The sequence below is a fragment of the Rhipicephalus microplus genome, unplaced genomic scaffold (assembly GCF_043290135.1).
Source record: "Rhipicephalus microplus isolate Deutch F79 unplaced genomic scaffold, USDA_Rmic scaffold_47, whole genome shotgun sequence".
Taxonomy (NCBI): Eukaryota; Metazoa; Arthropoda; class Arachnida; order Ixodida; family Ixodidae; genus Rhipicephalus; species Rhipicephalus microplus.
Genome location: NW_027464620.1, coordinates 2,759,631 through 2,780,294, shown reverse-complemented (window position 1 = coordinate 2,780,294; position 20,664 = coordinate 2,759,631). Strand labels below are relative to the sequence as shown.

The 20,664-nt window shown below is 43.2% G+C and overlaps 1 protein-coding gene across 1 annotated transcript in view; it reads right to left on the bottom strand.

Moving 5' to 3' along the window:
• Positions 1-8,161: 8,161 nt before the first annotated feature.
• LOC119186943 (zwei Ig domain protein zig-8) overlaps positions 8,162-20,664 on the bottom strand; it is a 209,735-nt gene continuing 197,232 nt past the window's right edge. The window contains exons 4-5 of the mRNA XM_037435291.2: positions 18,924-19,220; positions 8,162-8,644 (exon numbers count right to left, since the gene is read on the bottom strand). Coding sequence (XP_037291188.2) covers positions 8,508-8,644; positions 18,924-19,220 — 434 coding nt within the window. The 3' untranslated portion in view covers positions 8,162-8,507. The remainder of the gene's footprint in view (positions 8,645-18,923; positions 19,221-20,664) is intronic.

Sequence of the window (20,664 nt, the reverse complement as noted above, 5' to 3'; positions counted from 1 at the left end):
GAGGCAATGAGCCATCTAACTAAAATAAAAGTTTGTAATTGGCATGCTGTTGGTTGTCTCAAAAGTCTAAAGGCGGGACTCCGGAAATATGGAAGTGTTTTGTTTTTTGTAGTTTCCGCTGAGGCTGAGTGTCTTTAAGATGAAAGTGTTTTATGCCGGGGTCATCAAGACGAGTGTCATTACTCCGTTACGCAAATGAAGTAAAAAAATGCAGGTGATTAGATCGGAAAAAAAAACACTTCCCTCAACTGGAATCCTACCCATGAACACTCAGCCCGCGACAGCAGTAGCCGGGCATTCCATGCACTGCAACGCGTTCACATATACTTAATTTAGAGGCTATACAAACGCGGATTGTATATATTTCACAGTCTGCTATCAAATTGCACTTGGTCAACGAGGGGCGGGGGGTCAAGCTCTTACAGCGGCAAAGAGTAGTAATTCATCATGACTGAGGCCTTCCTGATTAGCCCCTGCCGTGCGTCTGTGCTTCGCGATTACTAATGAAGTTTTGACAATGCTCAAAGAGTAATCTATTTCAAAGCACCCACCCGATCAGGCGCGTATTTAAAAAATGTTAAACTTCGTCAACGCCTTACCACACTGCAAAATGGCGACTTCAGCACAAGTGTTGGCTTAGCTCATAGCATCTATCCATACCGAAAACAGCTCTACATCGTGCGCCTGCTTCTCCTAACTGTAACACTGCGTTCCCTGCTTACGCTCGCCCTGAGAAAATTGTAGCCTGGGTGCGGGCGGACCCGACGTTCACGTCATTTCTCTCCAGTCCGGCCGTAGTGTTCAATTGGTTAACTTACTGTCAACATTGGCCCAAGTTTTGCGTCCAATCAGCGATGTTCTTCTGGCTGTCACACCCCGATCTGATTGCGCTCCCACTGTTTTATACAACTGCCACAAGGTCTATTTCTCGAATCGTTCATCATGTACGAGTGTCGTCAAGATGCAGATGGGCCGAAAAGCGCCGACATGGGCGTATCCACGCTAAACGGGGGTAAAGGTACCGACACACCAAGAGAGATTGTGTAAGTATATAAATGCGTGCTTATATGTAGAAGAATACCTTCGGTTGCCGCAAGGTTATAAGTATGAAAGTAGATGCGATTTTCATCACAACTGTTTATTCAGCCATCGTTTTGTTTCGACGGGAGCCCTGTATTTTTCAAAACATAAGCCCCACCTTAAATAGACGGGCCCCCGTCGAAATGTCAGCTGAATAAAAGCGCACCTACTTTCATACTATATATATATATATATATATATATATATATATATATATATATATATATATATATATATAAATATATATATATATATATATATATATATATTTATATATATATATATATATATATATATATATATACAGTATTTACAATCTCTAGGCATAACATTCCTAGTATATAATGTAGCAGTTTGTATTTCTGTCATGTTTTGCATTGAACCTGTGAATTTGTGCGGTAAAAAACTTGTCAATTATAGTACTTCTGTGCATACACTTACTGTAAGTATTTTTCTTTTCACTTGTACTGCGTCAATTTGACGGTATATCTGATTTGACCATGTTCACAGGCAATGTTCCATGATCTATGCTTACTCATGTCCTCGTTGCTTGCCATGTGCTAGGAACACTCGTGTTCTCCCCAAGTGACACACGTCACTTTTCTCCCGAGCCTGCCCTCATGCTTGAAATGAAAATAAATTGAAATGAATAATGTTATGAATTATTGCCGTTAGAGAATACAATTCAATTCTTCAATGTAGATTTTTTTGAAATTTCTGAAAAGCGCGTGGGCTGGAGCTACAGACCATGCCAAAAAAGAAATTGCTTGATTGATATGTGGGGTTAAACGTCTCAAGACCACCGTATGATTTTGAGAGACGCCGTAGAGGAGGGCTCCGGAAATTTCGACCACCTGGGGTTCTTTAATGTGTACCCAACTCTGAGGACACGGTTCTACAGCACTTTTGCCTAAATCGAAAATGAAGCTGCTGCAACTGGGATTCGATCCCGCGACCTGTGGGTCAGCAGCCGAGTACCTTAGCCACTAGACCACAGTGGTGGCACCTAAAAAACGAAATCCAGAGGTTATACTCATTTTACAATAACAAAAACAATAATGCAGCCTCACCCTAATATCACCAAGCCTGAAGGCGATGCGGAGCTGGCTAGCCTTTTTTTTGACGTCATGTAAGAAGATGTTGTCGCACAAATTAGGCACCGGCTACACCTTATCCTTTAGAGATATCTAACATAGAGCACTTAGGTTTAAGGCTCCATATGTATGAAGTCCACAGCACATACAATATACAATTATAACAACAAAATATACAGTATAACAGTTAAGACATGCAATGTCTATGTTGAAATACTTCTTTGTCTCACTTTTATTTTCTTTTTCCTTTCCTTTTTTTTACGTTTTGTATTTTCATTTGTGGCGTTTCTACAGGGGCTTTTTGAGAAATTCTTTTTATGTGCTTATGTCGACGCTGGTATAGGTTGGAAAGAAGGCGTTTATATGGAGAAATCATGAATATGCATTGGTTGCAAGGTTACTCCGATTCTTTCATACCTCGCCCATAATGACAGACACAAGTTTGGAAAGCTGCGTAGGTATTTCTATCGTTATGGCGTTTTGTTACGTGGACGAACGCTCGATTTTACTTTAGGGATGAGTACATTGAAACTGTGGGATCATCAGTGAGGAAAAATTTTCAAGTAAATAAAGGAGGGCTAAAGTTTATTTAAAAAGTTGCCTCAGAATAGTGGAATTTAATTTTTAGACATGTCTTTCACGTTTCTGAAAAACTACATAGGCTATAGAAGTGTTTTCTTAGATCTTTCAAACAGCTGTTGAACTCCTCGTCGAAGCACTCGAAGGTTGCAAAAAATGGTATTGCCACATCTTCTCTTCAGTAGGCCCTCACGAGGTCGTGTGAGCACTAATTGAGCGATGGCTTCAAAGCCAATTATGCGTGTGGTTTTAACGTAGGTTTTCCTCTTGTTGCACTGGACACTGTCACCCAACGTTTGGAGAAGTCTGTTAAGACCAATGATGGTTGCAGAAAGCGATGAAAAGAAACGTGTCGATATTGTACATTCATTGTGTATCTCACAGGCTGAAGAAAGTGTGATGTACACAAGGCGTTAATGTTGTTTTTACGACTTCGAATAAGCTGGGTAAGATTTGTACCACCAAGCAGAGAAAGAATGAGCGAGTGAATGAAATAAAAAGCTGACCAATATTTGTTGCGTAAAGCACACCCATAAATTCACTGATTGCTGTAAAGTGTGATTTTAATGTTCCTTTTAACGGTGGTTGTTCCACATAGCACACACGGGCCGTTGCATTAACCAGAGGTTATGAGACATAAGAGATCGCTAACAGGAGACTCATCTTCCTATCTATTTTTAAATTGTCCAGAGTGCGAGTGCGTGTCGAAATTCAATGAATACGCAATTTTGTAGCGGGATAGGAATGACGAAACATGTCTCATGATTGACGCATGACATATCAATAATAGTGGTTGCACATGCGTGAGCCAACCGTTGATTAACATGTACGAAGATTAAATCAGATGCCTTAAGAGTTATCTTTCACGTATGAGCCCAGTCATGCAAGGTTTCCCTATATTGATAGGTTTCCTTATTGCATGGCAATTCACAGATATGTTTTCGTACTCCCTATTTCCTTCCAGCTTTAAAGTTGTTAGTCGGTGTTTGTCTCCTTCATTCTTGCATCCATGTTCACACGCGGTATTTTAGGAAGTTCATAAAGTCTATCAATGCCCTTGAAGCTATTGCTGTTGCTTTCTTGTCCCGCATTGCGGACAATGCACACTCAAAAAGAAAGGATAAAAAATTATTGATTACTTGTTTGATGAGTCTGAGATAAATTATCGGGGAAATATGACAAATTTAAATGCCATTTAGGTGCAGATTTCTACGACGTTGGAATTTTCTACAGTAACCTGAGTAGTTCCTGCAATTATGTCGACAAGAGGGTTCTTTTTCTGTTCTGCTGGCTTATAACTTTTATCCTCACAATGTGCTCATTTCCGTTCACAAGAAGACAACGACATGGTTCCACAATTTCAACTTGGTATTTATTTACAAAATTTACATAACCAACTTCACTGTGTTAGTTGAAATGTAGGCGCACGCGGCACATGATTGAATTCTCCAACAATTCGAAAACAGCAGAGCGAATTTCAATAATGTTGAGCATACGTATCTTTTTATTTTCTTCTCATTCTATATGTATAAAACTTCCATTAAAGTTTCTTCCTTTTTGAATAACAAGTTTATATTCACTTGAAAAAGCAATATATTCTTGAGCACTTGCACTTATTACTTACTTGGTTTTACCTGGTTTAGTTTTGTTACGTTGACTAGAATTTTCACAAATAAAAAGTTTCTTAGTCTGGCTGCAATTAGCGATACAACAATTGCCTACCTATATTATGTACATGCCACGGAAGTTTTATTTTGCATTTTAAAGAGCAATTTTTCAAGTCCTTCATTATTGAGTCTTTCGTCGGGCTTAATAAGCATACACCTTATTATGTACAATTTCTCCTTTGTCAGACATCTAAGCAAGCAGCACTGCACAGAACGCTCTCTTGTTTAACTCGTCTGCCTCTTAGTTATCGCAAGATAGAGCACCTTCAACAAAAATTTCCTAGCGTGGTAAAGGATACCTAGGTTAACGATACATGCAGAGCGATAGAGTGCTTTTAAGACATCATTACAACCCGTAACAACGTGGCAGACACATTCGACCACTTTACAAACAGTCTTGGCCAACAAGAAATGCGCACGGCATTTTGTGTTCTTTTTTCTTGTTTTGCGCTTATCGTTGTTGGCTGCTCTGCTGATGAGTGGCCACTTAAACAGAATGTACAAAAGCTGCACCTGAACTACATTTACAACGCTGTGATGCTCACATGTGTCGCAAAGACCTGAGGTTCAAAGAACAGCATGGCCCCCTTGGAGTAACTGGGGCTCGTATATTTAAGATGGTTTCGTGATTAACGTGACCAAGTGGACCTGCAGAAAAAAAAAAGCGAAATTCAATTATTAGCAACATTTTAACACTAATATCGCCGATTGTCTTCGTTTCTTGAGCCGCATTTCTGCACTAATGGAAGCGTTAATTACTCACGCTTTGCTCGGTACAATGTCGCAAACGCATTTGGTCTCTAATATGGATAAAGCACCAGACTGCTGGCCGTCAATATGGTTATGAGCTGGTTAACTGAGCGCGTAGTTAAGTTTGACAAAGCAAGGATGCCTCCATAAAAGGCTGATACAACTTTCTTCTATCCTCATGGTAGAGTTAAAAGTTTCACGAAAGCCGTTAGTGTGAAAATAGTGATGCACAGCTTAAAGCGGTTTATACATTACTCGACTTTGCTACACAAGCTTGGAATTAATGGTGGCGTGAGGCTGAAACAGTGCACTCCCCCCCCCCCCCCTTCGCTCAGCTTAAGGAACCAAAAGAGATTGTGTGTAGATGTCGCCACATGATGACTGTTCCACAGCACGCTCCCAAAATCTAATACTCAAAGAAGGGGATGTAAAATGCACCCGCTTCGCAAAGCCTATTTATTAGGCTAGCTTTGCGGGTTTTTTTTTCGGCAACACGGTTTTCCTTTCACATTCTCCTACAGCGTGGTGAGAACAGTGCTAATAGGGATCTAAGATTAAAACAATTGATCCCTCCGTTTTAGCGTCTTTTTGAGTGTCACTAGGAAAGCCATTAGTCACTTTATAAGCAGAACAATGTATGGTGCTTATGTAAGAATAATACACGAATAGCTATCGTGTGCTCGTGTGCTATGGAGGATGGCCCGAGCTTATCCGAAACATGAGTTTGCACCGGGATTCCCCTATGGTGGTCATAGCATGAAGACAGTGCGGAGGACGTAGTAGCGTTCATAAACACTAGTGCAAGAATGCGAATGTCATCAGAAACGCATGCGAGACCTTTGCGGTGGTTATCAAAAAAAAAAAAACGCCGTGTATGAACACGTAGGCGCCGTGACTTAGTCACCGTTTCAACAATGGAGCGACGTCAGCGTTATTGTCACACTATCTTTTTTCCAACTCAACATCGCGCCTCTCGCAGGTGTGTTCGTAGCCGTTTGTCCTCTTTCTGGCAATTTCTTTTGTTCCATCTGCCGCATGTTAATTTTCAACCTCGAAGGCAGCAAGAGTGCACACGCAGCACTATTATGCGGCTCGTTTCGCTTCCGTCAAATATCGCAGATAGATATCAAGACATATCGATGGTGACGCGGCTATGAGTAGATATGTCGTGAGTGCGATGATGTTGCCTGGTGCCGCCCGCTGGTGTTGCGGCGTGAACACGGCTCTTTGGCAAGAGTTAACATGGTGGGCGGACAACAGTGGGTGTCTGTCAATCAAACTGATTAACGTGTGAACTATAATACAAAGTCGTTGACCTTGAAAAGCCCCAATTCAACTCGTGACTGTGATGGTACTGGTGTGACTGTCAAGCGTTGCATGCGGTGGATGCTAAGCAGCAGCTTCTTTGGATCCGAAATAGTTTCTCCACCTTTCACTGCTTTCTCCACCTTTCACTACTTTGCGAGGCTGGAGACATAGACTATCATGTGATCACCTATAGCTAATTCCAGTATTGAAATTCGGTTGTCTACTCAGTGTACTTCGAGGTGAAGACTGCATCCGCTCTGTCTTAGTTTTGATTACACTGACAGTTTTTTCTAGATGGTTAAAGTTTCAATTTACCTCACGTGTAGTAAGCATACATAATATAACTTCCTCGGGTGTAATTAGCATGGTCTTGATTAGTATGGAGCCTTTTATCATAACCCTAGGAAGAAGGATACCCATTATTTTTATATTAGTTAGCAAAGTATAAAAACTATCATCTTAGCATGGTTTGGCTAGAGTGTTAACAATCATGCTTTAGTTACCACATCGTAGTTTTACCATTTTTATTAGCACGGTCTCATTATATGTGGTGTAATTACGTCAGTGTTACAAGGACTTTGCTTAATTAGCTTAGTCATATAATGACCTGGTCTAACTAGTCAAGTATAGGTACCACTCAACCAAATGGCTAATTATCCGGTCACACGTGCTCGGGGAGCTGCAGACGAAGAGGGTGCGCACCGGCCGAGTAGCGCGCTAGAATGTACCGTAAGACTTTGACTTGGGCGAGTTGGTACAATCTTACTTGGAAAAAAAACAGCGCAAAAATGTCGAATGTGTACTGGGTTTCTGTGGCTTCGTCCATTTTGTGCTGTTTTTTTTTCTCACCTTAGAATGTATAGGCTGACTATGATCATTAAACACCTGGCCTGAGGTTTAATTGAGGTTGCGATGTTTCAAGGCACTCGGTCGGAGCTAATTTTAGACGCCACTATGCTCATTATTTTAAACGATGCTTAGAGGAGGCATCAAAAGCTTCAAGATCAATTTACACAGCCCGTACTTTAGAAAATATGATCAGGGAATGTTTGTGAGACCTTTATATCATAAGCGCACTTCTGCACTGAGGGGAGCGACAAACAAATGAAAAAAAATGATGCCTCTAGTTTCAAAACACCACCCAAATTTGTCGACCGTCCTTGACAATGCCGCGTTGCGTCGTAACCATTGGAACGTACCGCATTGAAGGGTGGATTTGACCTATTCGTACTGTTGGCTAGTGCAACAGGGGGTGTCTTCAGAGCTTGGAAAGATCCCGAGTTTTGCAACACTCGAGCGATCCTGCATAGCACTCCTGTACCGTATTCTCTGAAAACACAAGGTATCACGGAGAGGCACGCGAGAGCCTTATCTTCGCATACTCACCGGTGCACCAATGATGTAGTGGCTGAATGTAGGTGTTGAAGTTGTATCGTAATGTTGTGTTCAGGTCCACAAGTTTCCGTGAGCTTCAAGCTTCAATCTTCTTCCGTCGTAGGTTTTCCTTTACCGATTCCTCATGTCACTGCTTTACCGATTTCACTCAATCGCCACCTCGCGTTATCACGTTTTTCTTCTCGTATGTGTTGGTTAGCCTCTTCTACGTAGTTTTTTTCTCTATTATACACTAATACAGCTCTCAAGCTGAAACTCTATGGAACATACATCGAGTATCACGAACAGTCATTTGAGTCTTGTGCACAATCGCGGCCAGGTCCAATGAAAAGCCGTCAATGAACGGGAAACGAAAACACATAAAATTGACCAGAGAAAAACTGAATGAGAAAAAAAAACGGCATCGGCGATGAACGATGTGCACGAGCGTTTCTCGCGAGTCTCTCATTCGGCTTGTTGACAATGTCATCTGGCGGGCAACCCTCTCTGTGGAGTCATCCGTGTTTTCTCCGTGGATTTCGATTCAGAGGGTCGCAGTGTTCTATTCACAAGAACAAGCCTTAGTGGACGATTGTTTAGCGCACCGTCGACGCAGCAGCTTCGACGTTTTGTGTGCAGGCAGGGCCAAACTCTGTTACCTCAGCCTGGCACACGCAGTCGCCAGACAAAGGGCGAGAAGAACACCGAATTCGGTGAGCACCGTCGCCACTTCCGGAGGGCTCGAGGACGAAAGGGGCTTCCCGTCATGCTGCATTGCCGCTGGCTTCTCGCCTGCGATGAAAAAAGCAAACAGAAGTAAGAAACGTGAGACATTATGCTAATTCAGAGAGAGAAAGAGGAAGAGAGAGAAATTTGTTAATGATATTCTGGAGATATTAGCTTGTCTATTTGCCTGACAAGCTACTCCAGGTCCTGTGTGATGGTTGAGATTATACACTTAGACCTGGGCAGAGAAACAACTGTTTAGCTCGCATACTTTCTGTTCAACGCGTTCAAGTTTGTACTCAACAGTTCTAGATGTTAAACATGCAAAAAATAAACGTAAGTAATCATGGAAGGCTTTGCGAAATAGGCGAAAAAACCTTAAACTGAAGTTTTACATGCTGTATAGCATTATAAAACCGGCATTGAGCAAAAAAAGTGTTTAAAGTTACCCACTTACATCTCGTCGACACGTGGCCATGCTCTGAAAGTTCGACAATTTCCTTTTAAGGGTGACGTCATCACGTATTATTTTTTTTTCCACGAGCTATAAGACAGTGGAATGCTCTATCGTAAGACGTTGTAGACATTTTGAACAACGATGTGTTTTTCCACGCTTTGTGAGTGTGTTTACTTAGTATATTTTTTGGTATTTAATCCCCTTTCCTCTGCTAGCTATAATGCCCAGTGGGGCAATGTAGGTATGCAATGCATAAAATAAAAAAAACACAGCTCAACTGATAAGCACACAATAGCCCACACAGCCACAGAAACACACACTGTCTGCGCAGTTTCGTTAAGGCTTGGGGTCTGCAAAAATGAATGAACACCCTGAAGATTGGCCCCGCCGCGGTGGTCCAGCGGCTAAGATACTCGGCTGCTGACCCGCATGTCGCGGCATCAAATCCCGGCTGCGGCGGGTGCATTTCCGATGGAGGCGGAAATGTTGTAGGCCCGTGTGCTCAGATTCGGGTGCACGTTAAAGAACCCCAGGTGGTCAAAATTTCCGGAGCCCTCCACTACGGCATCTCTCATAATCATATGGTGGTTTTGGGATGTTAAACCCCACAAATCAATCAACCCTGAAGATTGTACTAAAAGAAGCTTTTTTAAAGCCGGTGCTTAGTGGCTCTAAATTGTCCATGTTCTGCATACTGCCAGGAGCTCTGGTGATTACATTTATTGTCAGCACCATGGTTGCCAATAAATATGGCATAACACAACCTCCCTATCTTGTTCACCTTATTGGAGCCCACGATTTCAAAGCGATTGCAGAATTACTCGTTTCCGGGATTAACTCAGTTTTCGTAAAACCGTCTACGCGATAGTCGAACTTTAGTATTTCACTCTTTCCATCATCGAAACATGTCACTCTCAAAGGAGGTGATATTACAGAAGCTCTAAACTTCTGTACCCGAATTCCGAGGAGAAAACATGCATGTGTTCATATAAGTGCGTATATTTCTTTGTTCTGGTGTTCTGAACACATTATTTTAGAGCCTAATTGCTTATTGAATAAAGGTAGCCACCTCATCATCAATTTAATTGATTGGTATAGTAAGGATAGATATTTCTTTAAACCAGTTCTTTATATCAGTGCTGCCCTCTGTGTGAAGTATTGGACAGGACCACCAAAGCGTTAAAGAGCTGTGGTAAATATAGTAGGATCCAGAAGTGTTCGTGAAGGTAAACTTCTTGATAGTGGCAGTTTGCATTTGTCGCAAAAGGACTCCATGGCCAAAAGTCTCTTTAAAAAAACGGAACGCGTGAGAAATTCAGCAATGCTTGTAGAATCGATCACTGTTAGGCGAAACAGCTCACTTACAACCATTGAAGACACCATCGAAATGCTGACCATGAGCTTACAAAAGACACTCCGTATTTCGCGCTCGACTCGTCAAATACGAAGTTACTATACTGCACAATACTGTTGTCAAAACAAAACTTGAGTGGAGTGTGGAGCCTGCATAAGGAACGTAGTGCTATTTCTTAATACGCTTCTCAATACGGTTACCGTTCCTTTGAATTACGCTCATCAGATTCATATTTGATAATTATAGCTAAACAACTAGCGTCAGATAGGTGAAAAGCGCGTTTGAAGTATCAAAGATCATGATTTTTTCGCAAACACTGTAGTCTCTCTCAATATCCCAGAACCTATAGCTATTTCAATATATCCCGGAATCTTCGGTGCACTTATCATTTCACTGAAAGTGACTTCATCACTGAATAAATGGGCATAGTGCGCAGCTGACATGCTGTATATGAAGGTATTTCTTTGTAACCCCCCTTTTTTAATTTTGTGCTAGTAATCATTCTTCCGAAGAAATCATCGGCCATGTGGGCAACATTTAAGAAGCCAAAATATGAAGAATTTATATAGATTACCTTTTATACTACATGTTCTCTAGAGAGGGCTTTATATAGCGCTCTATAAACCAATTGCTACGGCAACGTCTCTTTTAAATCTCATGTGTGTCACCAGTTTCTCGATAAAAATTATGCCCTTAATAACAAATATTGACTTGATGGGTATATCTTATGTGAAGAGAGGGTAAATAATGAGATATAGGAAAAAATTTATGGAAAAAAAAAATTACCCACTGTTTACGCAAATGTTGACAGCAGCAAAAGCTAACTCAAATGTGGTTCCACGCAGCATGAACATCTTTTTTTTTGCCGTTAGAAATACATTTGGAACATTAGGAAGCCTAAATATCAACCATCTGATCGAGAAATAATGCTTCTCAAAAACACCGCATCTCAAAACTGTGCGCGCCAATAAACTGCGCCATGGGAGTCGGCGGGAAAAACATTTGCGAGAACCGCTTTGCGAAGCGCGATTAAATCTACTTCCACGCAAAAGTAGCTCAGCCATCGTCCTTCCCGGCCGTGTTACGCAGTAGTGCACTCAGGCTGCAGTAGACGAACATACACATCAAAACGACGAGCATAATAAAGGAATAAATCCTGCAGCCGATTGGATTTGCATCAGTTCCTTCCACGCCCCGTTCTGCTTCGCACGTGCACTCTCCGTCGGCATAGTACGCCTTGCTGCGGCATTCTGTTTTCACTTACGAAAAAAAAAGGAGGTTGTTGGGGGAGGCAGGAAAAATAGAAAAAAATGCTCGCCATATTTTATATAACCAGAAAAACATAACAAAAATAAGGTTGGAAAATTGAAAGTCCATTCTAGGACATAAAATTTAATAAAAAGCCGTGCCGCCGGGGAGAACCCTTCCAAGATGCGAACGAAAGAGAGAGAGAGAGAGAGAGAGAGAGAGAGAAGTAGAAAGTGAACCGAGAGTGGTCGATATTGGGGTCCATGCCATGGAACGAGTGGCAGCACATTCCATAACGCCTCACAGCGCCAGAGACTGACGAGGAAAGAAGAAAGTGGGGCTGCGTATGGAGCAGCATATCGCCACTGACGCCCGCGCAAGAGCGCCACTCCGCGCACGGAGGCGTCGTTCTGTTTTATTTCATGACGCCCTTGTGTCTTTCCCCCTTGCCATCACTAAGAGCCATTTAGATTCGCGAAATATCAGCAATTCAACGCCGACGCCCGGGGAGCGCTGAGGTAAGGGCCTGTAGCGGGAGAACATCCGCCTGTGTAGGGCACACAACCAAGCCATATATACAGCAGAAACGTAGCAACGGCGAAAAGCAATAACGCGCACTATATGCGACTCTGCCAGTCAGAGAAATGTGCGCGTGAGAACGAGAGAGAAGGTGAGGAGGTGAGATACATAGAAGTGTTTTATAACTGACAAGCTCTCGCTGCCAACGACCTGAAGGAGGTTGCGGTAGACTGCAACCTCCTTCGCCGGCTGCACCAAATGCATCTTGGTAACAGGTGCCGGCCTGCCGTTCGCAAACGCGGAAATAGTCATGTTCGGAATAGCCGGAAGTAGACGCAAGGGAGAAAGAGGTAAAGGAAAGGAAAGGAAGTCAAGCAGAAGCGTATGCCGTCTCCTACCTTACAAAGAGGCAAGCAGGTTGACTGGTAAAAAAGAGAATGCCCATCAAGCCCACACAAGTATTGAAACCGATGTAAGATGAAACCAAGGAAAAAAAACAATATTATGCTTTCTCAGTTGTCCCCATTTCCGTCAGTGGGATCCGTACTTACGACCATTGTGTGTTGGGGGCTCGAATATCAGTCACGGAAATGGTGTATTTTAATCCTCTTTAATTCCTTTCAATTCAAGTGAGCAAAAATCAATACACAACTGTTAGAGAGAGGGAGAGAGAGAAATAAATAGAAAGAAGAGACGGAGAGATATGCCTATTACTTATTCAAAATTTAAACAACCTTAAATCTTTATAATTTAATTAATTAGGAAAAATACACATGCACACACATGCAGGGCGTTCCAATCACAGTCGTTTGGAGAGGCTTGTTGAACGCAAGCCTTCTTCTGGGACAGTTAAGAATCCTTCTAATACAGACCCATGTGTAAGTGTTGGCTTAATTGTCTTTGAATTTCTTGATTGGCATATAATTCAGGAAACGAATTGATGGAACGATTCCCCTACTTTCGCACTATCAACACCACAGTTAGCCATTAATGTTCTGAGAGTTAGATCGTTTAGCTTGAAGGGTGGCGCTCCAACACTAATGCGGAAAACTGAAAAGTGGTTCTTCAGAATCTTGCAAGGCGTCGAAATGTTTTAGAAAGCGAAATTGGTTCGTTATATATATCGATAAAGTAACAATCCCGGAAAGTTAGTCCTCGTTTCGATTCCCGAACCAAGACCCCTTTTGAAAAACTAAGCAACTTCATCTCTGACGAACAACTATGCATTTTCTTGCGGCTGGCTATACTACAAAGGAGTGTTCGTATAATCCTCTCTACTAACTTATGCGGATCACTTCGAAAGCTTTAACAACCCACACTACGACATCGACGACAGCAGAGCTCACCGCGCCTGAAGTCGCATTGTATTTCATCAGCGGTGAACGGGCACAAAAATAGACCAGGTTCGGTGGCACTGTGGCACGGCAGTGTCTTCTGTCACTTTCACGCCACTGCCCACATGAGCGAATGGTATATAGCTCAAATTGCAGAAGAGTTGGCTCATTTAACTGAGAAAGGAGAACAAATTTTTTTTTTTCATTGGTATTCAAATGACTTTAAGATGATCGACAATCCCGGCCGCGGTGGTATAGTGGCTAAGGTTCTCGGCTACTGACCTGCAGGTCATGGCATCGATTCCCGGCGGCGGCGGCTGCATTTCCGATGGAGGTGGAAATGTTGTAGGCCCGTGTGCTCAGATTTGGGCGCGTGTTAAAGAACCCCAGAGGGTATAAATTTCCGGAGCCCTTCTGTACGGTGTCTCTCACAATCATATGGTGGTTTTGGGACGTTAAACCTCACATATCGATCAAGCTGCCCGTTCACTCCTAGAAAAAACAATGAAACATTAATACCAGTCTCCAGGACTGACGCTGCAAAGAAACTCCACGTGCTTGCTCACCGTTGCACCACGTGTGGCAGCTTGGGCTAGTTGGTATGGCATGACGACAGTTATAGCGCGAGAACAAAACGACGACACAGAGACAAGAAGGACACGAAAGACACGAACGCTAACTTCCAACTGGAAGTTAGCGCTCGTGTCTTTCGTGTCCTTCTTGTCTCTGTGTCGTCGTTTTGTTCTGGCGCTATAACTATCGTCGTTACACCACGACTATGTTCCTTAGACTCAAATCTCAGTCTTCGAATTCCTCCAACACTGCACGAAGTTGGCGCTACTTTTAGCATTCTGTAGTTGGAGTGGCATTTATGTATGTTTATGTCTGCCGCATATAAATAGCTCCCGCAGCCTGTGACTACAGCGGCTGTTATAAAATGATATAAATTATCCTTTGAGACTGCCCACAGTATACTGTACGCAGAGACAGTCGCGTTGCAATGCACTCGATAAATTGGGTGACTGAGCACTTTCGGGTGAAAATGTTGCTGCGTTGACAGGACTTTAAGTCTTGAATAAAGGCTGTGCAAGCGCTACTATTTGTCCATTCTACCAATAATCGAAAATGGGTCTGATTGGAACATTTTGCACATCTGCGCATTTTCCTGTTTTGCTTTTTATTTAATCACTTTCTCTCGCTGCCCTTTTTCCGACCCCTATTTTCCCCACCTCTATGCAGTGTAGCAAACTGGTTATTAAAAACTTTCGATCATTGTCGACCGTCCTGCAGCATTGGCATAGGAGTCGAGTCCGTCCGTCTGTCAATCTCTTAATCTGTTCATCTGTCCATCCATCCATTCGTCCATCCTCCCATCCGTCCGTCCTTCCGTCTGTTTGTCTGCCTGTCCGTCTGTCTGTTTGTTCCTCCGTCCGTCCGTCCCTCCGTCCGTCCGTCCGTCCGTCCGTCCGTCCGTCCGTCCGTCCGTCCGTCTGTCCGACCGTCTGTCTGTCTGTCTGTCCGTCCGTCCGTCCGTCCGTCTGTCTGTCTGTCTGTCTGTCTGTCTGTCTGTCTGTCTGTCTGTCTGTCTGTCTGTCTGTCTGTCTGTCTGTCTGTCTGTCTGTCTGTCTGTCTGTCTGTCTGTCTGTCGGCATCTGTACAGTGAGTCAGAACTAGATGGTCACGTATACCAAGCGAAACATGCATGTATGTACAGACTCACGGCTTAACAAGCTTCGCCCCATAAAAAGAAGATTGCTTCTAGCTTTCGGTCGTCTTGCGTAAACTCGTAAAGAGCGCTGCGAGTGTTTTATACTAGGTTATCCTCCCTGCATTTTGCTTTTCCTCTACTTATTTCTCGCTTTTTTTTAACAGTCAATCGAAGATAAATATAGAGAACAGCTCTGCGAAACAGCTTTTGAACAGATTGCGCATTCGCGGTCTATAGTTTAATTAAAATTACTTGTTAGGCAATTTTCGAAAACATCCCTATGAAAGGATGAAATGCGCAACATGGTAGTCTTTTAAGCATAAAACGAGCTCATTTGGAAAGTACGCAGTAACGTTGGAGCAGAGCTTGGTTCTATATATGCTCTTTATCTTTGCATAGCAAGACTAGACAGCATATTCAATATGCTATTACCAAGGAAGTGCATTACGAAATAGAACGACTACATTAACGTATGCTTTGGGATATAAGAACAATAAAAATGAGTGATGATGAGGTGGTTTTCACGTCCCAACTAGTGCGGACGGCAAAGCAGCTGTGAGAAAAAAAATAGATCTTGCACGTTAAAAAGTTCAGATGGAAATGGGAACTTCAGGCCAATATTTATGCATTTGAGAAGAAAAATCTGAATCAGAACTGTTTCGCGAGTTTCCCGTGCCAGTTTCAGAAACAAACTTGGTTTCTAATCTCGTTTTAGCTTTGCAAGATCTGCTCCGTTATCTATTGTGCTCGAAGCAGAGCGACTTTGCTGTTACTGAGAGCAGAAGAAGGAACTTATAAAGTACTGGTTAACACGTAATCTTCCAGTTTATTTAATGACTTCACATGAACAATGAGGTGTGCTTAATAGCATATTGATAAGCTCAGAAAGCAAATGTTAAAGAAAGACCGGTTCTATGATAAATAACTGTACATACCACAGCCAGCCCAGTGTCGGCTATAACTCGTGCTTCGGGGCGTCTCTAATGCAGCTGCTTTGTAGTTATATTCTGCCTTTACCAGCGATATATTCTTAATTTACTTTACAATTTAAAATACCGCCAGACCTACGCGGAACGCGCGGCACTGTCACAGTGCAAGTTGGAAGAGCGGCCTTTCAAAGCCTTTCTTAAACACTCTTTAGGTAACTATCACGCACATTTGCAGGATACTCACTGCGTCATTAATCACTGCGTTGTACGCAGGCATTCACGATGCGGTCTTCTGTCACCATTTGGAAAAGCGTGGTAACTGCTGCACACTTGCAAGGAACTTTCTGGATTTTTTTTGCTGTGCTTGACGACGATGAAAAATTATGGCAGAAGCTTTTGAAAACCCCGCTATCCCACACAATGGGTAAGTGTCACAGTTAATATGGAAACAAGATATATAGGCTCAGATCTATCGCAGGCTATTGAAACTGCTGTGCAAAAGGCAGTACAGACTAGTACAGAACCTGCACTATCCGACAATACTAGTGATGCCGCTCAGCTATGCAATGTAGTGTTGGACGAACTGTCTACATCTGCAGACAAAGCTAAGCAGTCAGGAACACAGATGCACTTGCACTGACATACGCCTCAGCCTAGCACAAGTGCTACAATGAATATGGAACTCAATATGCTAACTAATAAACGTACCAGATCTCCTTTCTCCAGCGATCTCAAGTTCAAAACTAAACAGAATGAATCAGCTATTTCGCGTAAAGATGCTAACAAGGGCGCGACATGCTCCTCTGCGGTGCGCTTAACGCCATAGGTCAGTTGAGGGTACTACAGCTGAACTGCCGTTCTATATTCTCAGCCTCAACTGATTTACATTACTTTTGCAATCATTTTAATCTGGATAATACTATTCTCCTAAAAATTTGGCTTACATCAGATAAAAATGTCCATCTTGCAGGTTTTTGTTCTTTTCGATTAGATCGCATGACACGTGGTGTTGTTTAATGATCCTTGTATCAAGTAACTTATGCAATAGGGCGAAAATGTTTTTCAGAATGTTAGGCTCGGATTGAGAAATTGTAGCATTAGGCTTGTGTTCCCCCGGATACCACCCCTTTTAAATTATGAATTGTTACTTCCCCTCCAGTGTGCAAAAGTACGCATTATCTTGACAGTGTTTTGGTAGCATGTAGAAAAGAAATTGTACTCACATGAGACTTTTAATTCACATTATTTTTCTTAAAGCCTAAGAACAGATTCTTGTGGTAGGTGACTGTAGGAATGTTGTATGCCCATGTGCTTAGATTTCGGTGCACGTTAAAGAACCCCAGGTGGTCGTAATTTCTGGAGCCCTCCACTACGGCGTCTGTCATATTGATATGGTGGTTTTGGGACGTTAAACCCCACATATCAATCAATGAAAGACTGCTTTTCTAGCTTTCGCTGTGAGTGTGCTGCGCCTTCCGCGCAGGCCTGGCTTTTTTTTTCGTTTACTAAATTTGTTTTTATTTTGCGCCATAGTGATTACACACACTGGTGGTGGTGTTGGTGGTTGTGGCGGTGGACAACTAAAGCGCGTACGTAAACCATGTTGTGATCTTTTAAATGATTTCAATGTAATAAGACGCTCAGTGATCATATCTTGGCGAGAAATGTTTTGTAGTTGTACTGAGAATGTACTCACTACACCATTAATCATTGCGTAGTTCGCAGGCATTCACTAAGCGGTCTTTTGTGACTATTTCGAAAAGCGTGGTACCTGCTGCACACTTGCAAGGAACTTTATGGATTTTTTTGGTTTTTTTGCTATGCTTGACGACGATGAAGAATTATGGCAGAAGCTTTTGGAAACCCTACAATCCTCCACAATGGGTATGTGTCACTGTTAACAAACGAACAAGATCTATAGACACATATCTAACGGAATTGATGCTTTTCAGGTGTTTTACTTGTCATGTCTATTCTCTCTTCTTCATCATTCGTTGTTTATGTTGTTCTTTTTATCGTGTTCAATAGTGTATACTTACTTGAGCTCCACAAATACTTCCAAATATTCAAGAAAAGTACGCCTGGCTAACCTAAAACCTGCTTGAACAGGTGCAGTGCATTACGGGAAAGAAGAAACTGTCGAGGAGAGTGACACCACAGGACAGAGCGCTAACTTCAACGGAGCTTTATTAGAAAAAATGCACCAAGCATAAAAAACTGGGTGTAGTTTTCTAAATCAGGTGAATCATCTCTAAAACCTTGGTCTGTGACGTTACGATAGCATTGTCTAATCTTGGTGTTATGTTCGAGTGGTTTTGTATGCTTGCGCAAGTCTACATATCTGATGCACTTTGCCAATAAAGCTCAGTTATAACTTAGCGTAGCGCTCTGTCCTCTGGCGTCGGTTTGCTCGGCCATTTCTTCTTTCCCGTAATGCGCTATACCAGTTCAATTACGACGAACCAACTCGCCCTATCTTCTACATTTGTGTAACATAAATGTCGCATTCACTCTGTATGCATATGAAGGAAGCAAACGGTAAAGCACATGACCTTTTGAAAATAGAAATGTAGCTCTGTGAAGCGACCTTGCATTTTTTGTTTTTGTTTTCTTTGTTCTATATGTGTATAAAATCTACCAGCAGAGAAGTGAAGTGAATAGATCAGAAAATTAGGTCAGTGACAAGCGTTGAACATGGAATACATTCTCGCGTACAATGATGCCCTGGCATTAGTATTGCGTTCATGTGACACCTATCGCCTCGCTTATTTCTCTGCTAACAAGACATGCCCTTACCGTTCACGACATGGACGCTGATGGACACAGGCTCGGCGTTGGCCGGGTCACAGGTGTAGTTTCCCGAGTCAAGTGAGACTGCCTTGCGGATATAAAGTCGGCTAATGGTTCTGTCTGGTCCACCTTTGTGCAGCGTGATTTCTCCCTTGGCCGACACGTAGTTGATCATGCGATCGTTGTGGTACCAGAAGACAAAATGCGGCGGCTCAGGGCTTCGGCTTATCTCGCATGTCAGGTTGATGGAGCTCCCCGTGCGAATGAAGAGGTCCGGACCTCCTTCGATGACCGCTTTTGCCACTGCGATAAAAAAGACAAGATTGATGTCGAATGGTCGCAGCAGCCAACGGTTGTATCGACGCTCAATGTGCGGCAGTACACAAAATTTGGTGAACTAAGCCGCAGTGGCTGCCATGACTCTGGCGTCACGGTGATCACTTGCTGTCTTCGAAAACACGGTGAGTATATTCGAAAAAAGGGCTTATGGAAACAGCGAATGGAATGTCACATCATGCGAATTTCTCTCGGCACTCCGTTGCCCACTTGTTCACAAACCAATCTTGACCAAATGCAGAGGCATGGCCATAAGAATAAGCCAGTAAAAAAATAAAGTAACTATTTCAAGGCACAAAATGACCGAAAGCTGGTAAATCTGTTCTATGACATTAACATCCTGGGATGCTGCGTGTTCGCTGAGCAGTATTGAAGAATTACTCCCGCTTGACCACGTACCAGTAGAAAGCAATAATCACTGTGCTCCCTAAGCAGGTTTCTGGAATTGGGCTTTTGATCGAAGCTTAGAAGAGTGCCGCATCAGGGCGCGAACGTGCCTGGCATATTATTACTCTGTAACAGCGTTTGTTACGCGTAGGACTCCATCTATATCTTGCAAATAAAACACCCTATCACCCTGTGTCGCTCGGCGTCCAGCCAGTGCACCTTACAACACTTGTACGAAAGTAAAGCACTGCTTCAGCGAGAACGTTTGGATGCGTGGTCATAATGACTGCGACACGTGCTGTGGAGGTTCAAGCTTTAGGGGCGAATGAACGGTGCTCATTCGGGCGAAGCGACAACTCGGTAGCCTATTAACAGATGCGTCGGTCTCCCAATCGTCGAGCAGAGCCTCCGAGGGTGGGCTTGCGCTTATGACCCTGCTAATGCCAGCGGTCATTGTGAGGCCCGCAACGACTAGAGAAATGATGAGGGTGGGGGCAAACTATCAAGGACCGGGGTGCAAGAATGATAATCAAGATAGCAAGGGCGTTGCGGTGTGGGCCTCCGGCGGCCGACTAAGTCGGGGCAAGCATTGCCGCGAGACAAAAGGAACGGGTTATCCGCCTCGTAGAGAGAAGAAAGGGGGGCGAACGGAGAGGGCAATATTGCTAATGAACCGGTTCTTTGTTTTCACTGGGTCTCGATAGTGTGTGGGTTCCTCTGTGTTGCCCCGAGAACCGCTCGGCAGCTGCGTTTATTTCCTCGTGTCTTGGCTCCCACTGCCGGTGCGTCGTTGCTTCTGTTCTGTTCAGCCGTGTTCTGTGTTTATCCGTATCTTCGGTTCGTCGCGTAGGGCCCAAGCAGGAAGAGCCCCGGGCTGCTAGAGGGATCCCGTTTAATGGAGGCAGTGTCGATTGGGCTGTGACCAGCGCTCCCTGGCTGAGGCCGAGAACCCTGTTGTATCGGTGTTGCGAAAGGGGGTCCCTAAAAGTTATAACAAGGCGCCAGCAGAGGTCAAGGCAGTCGT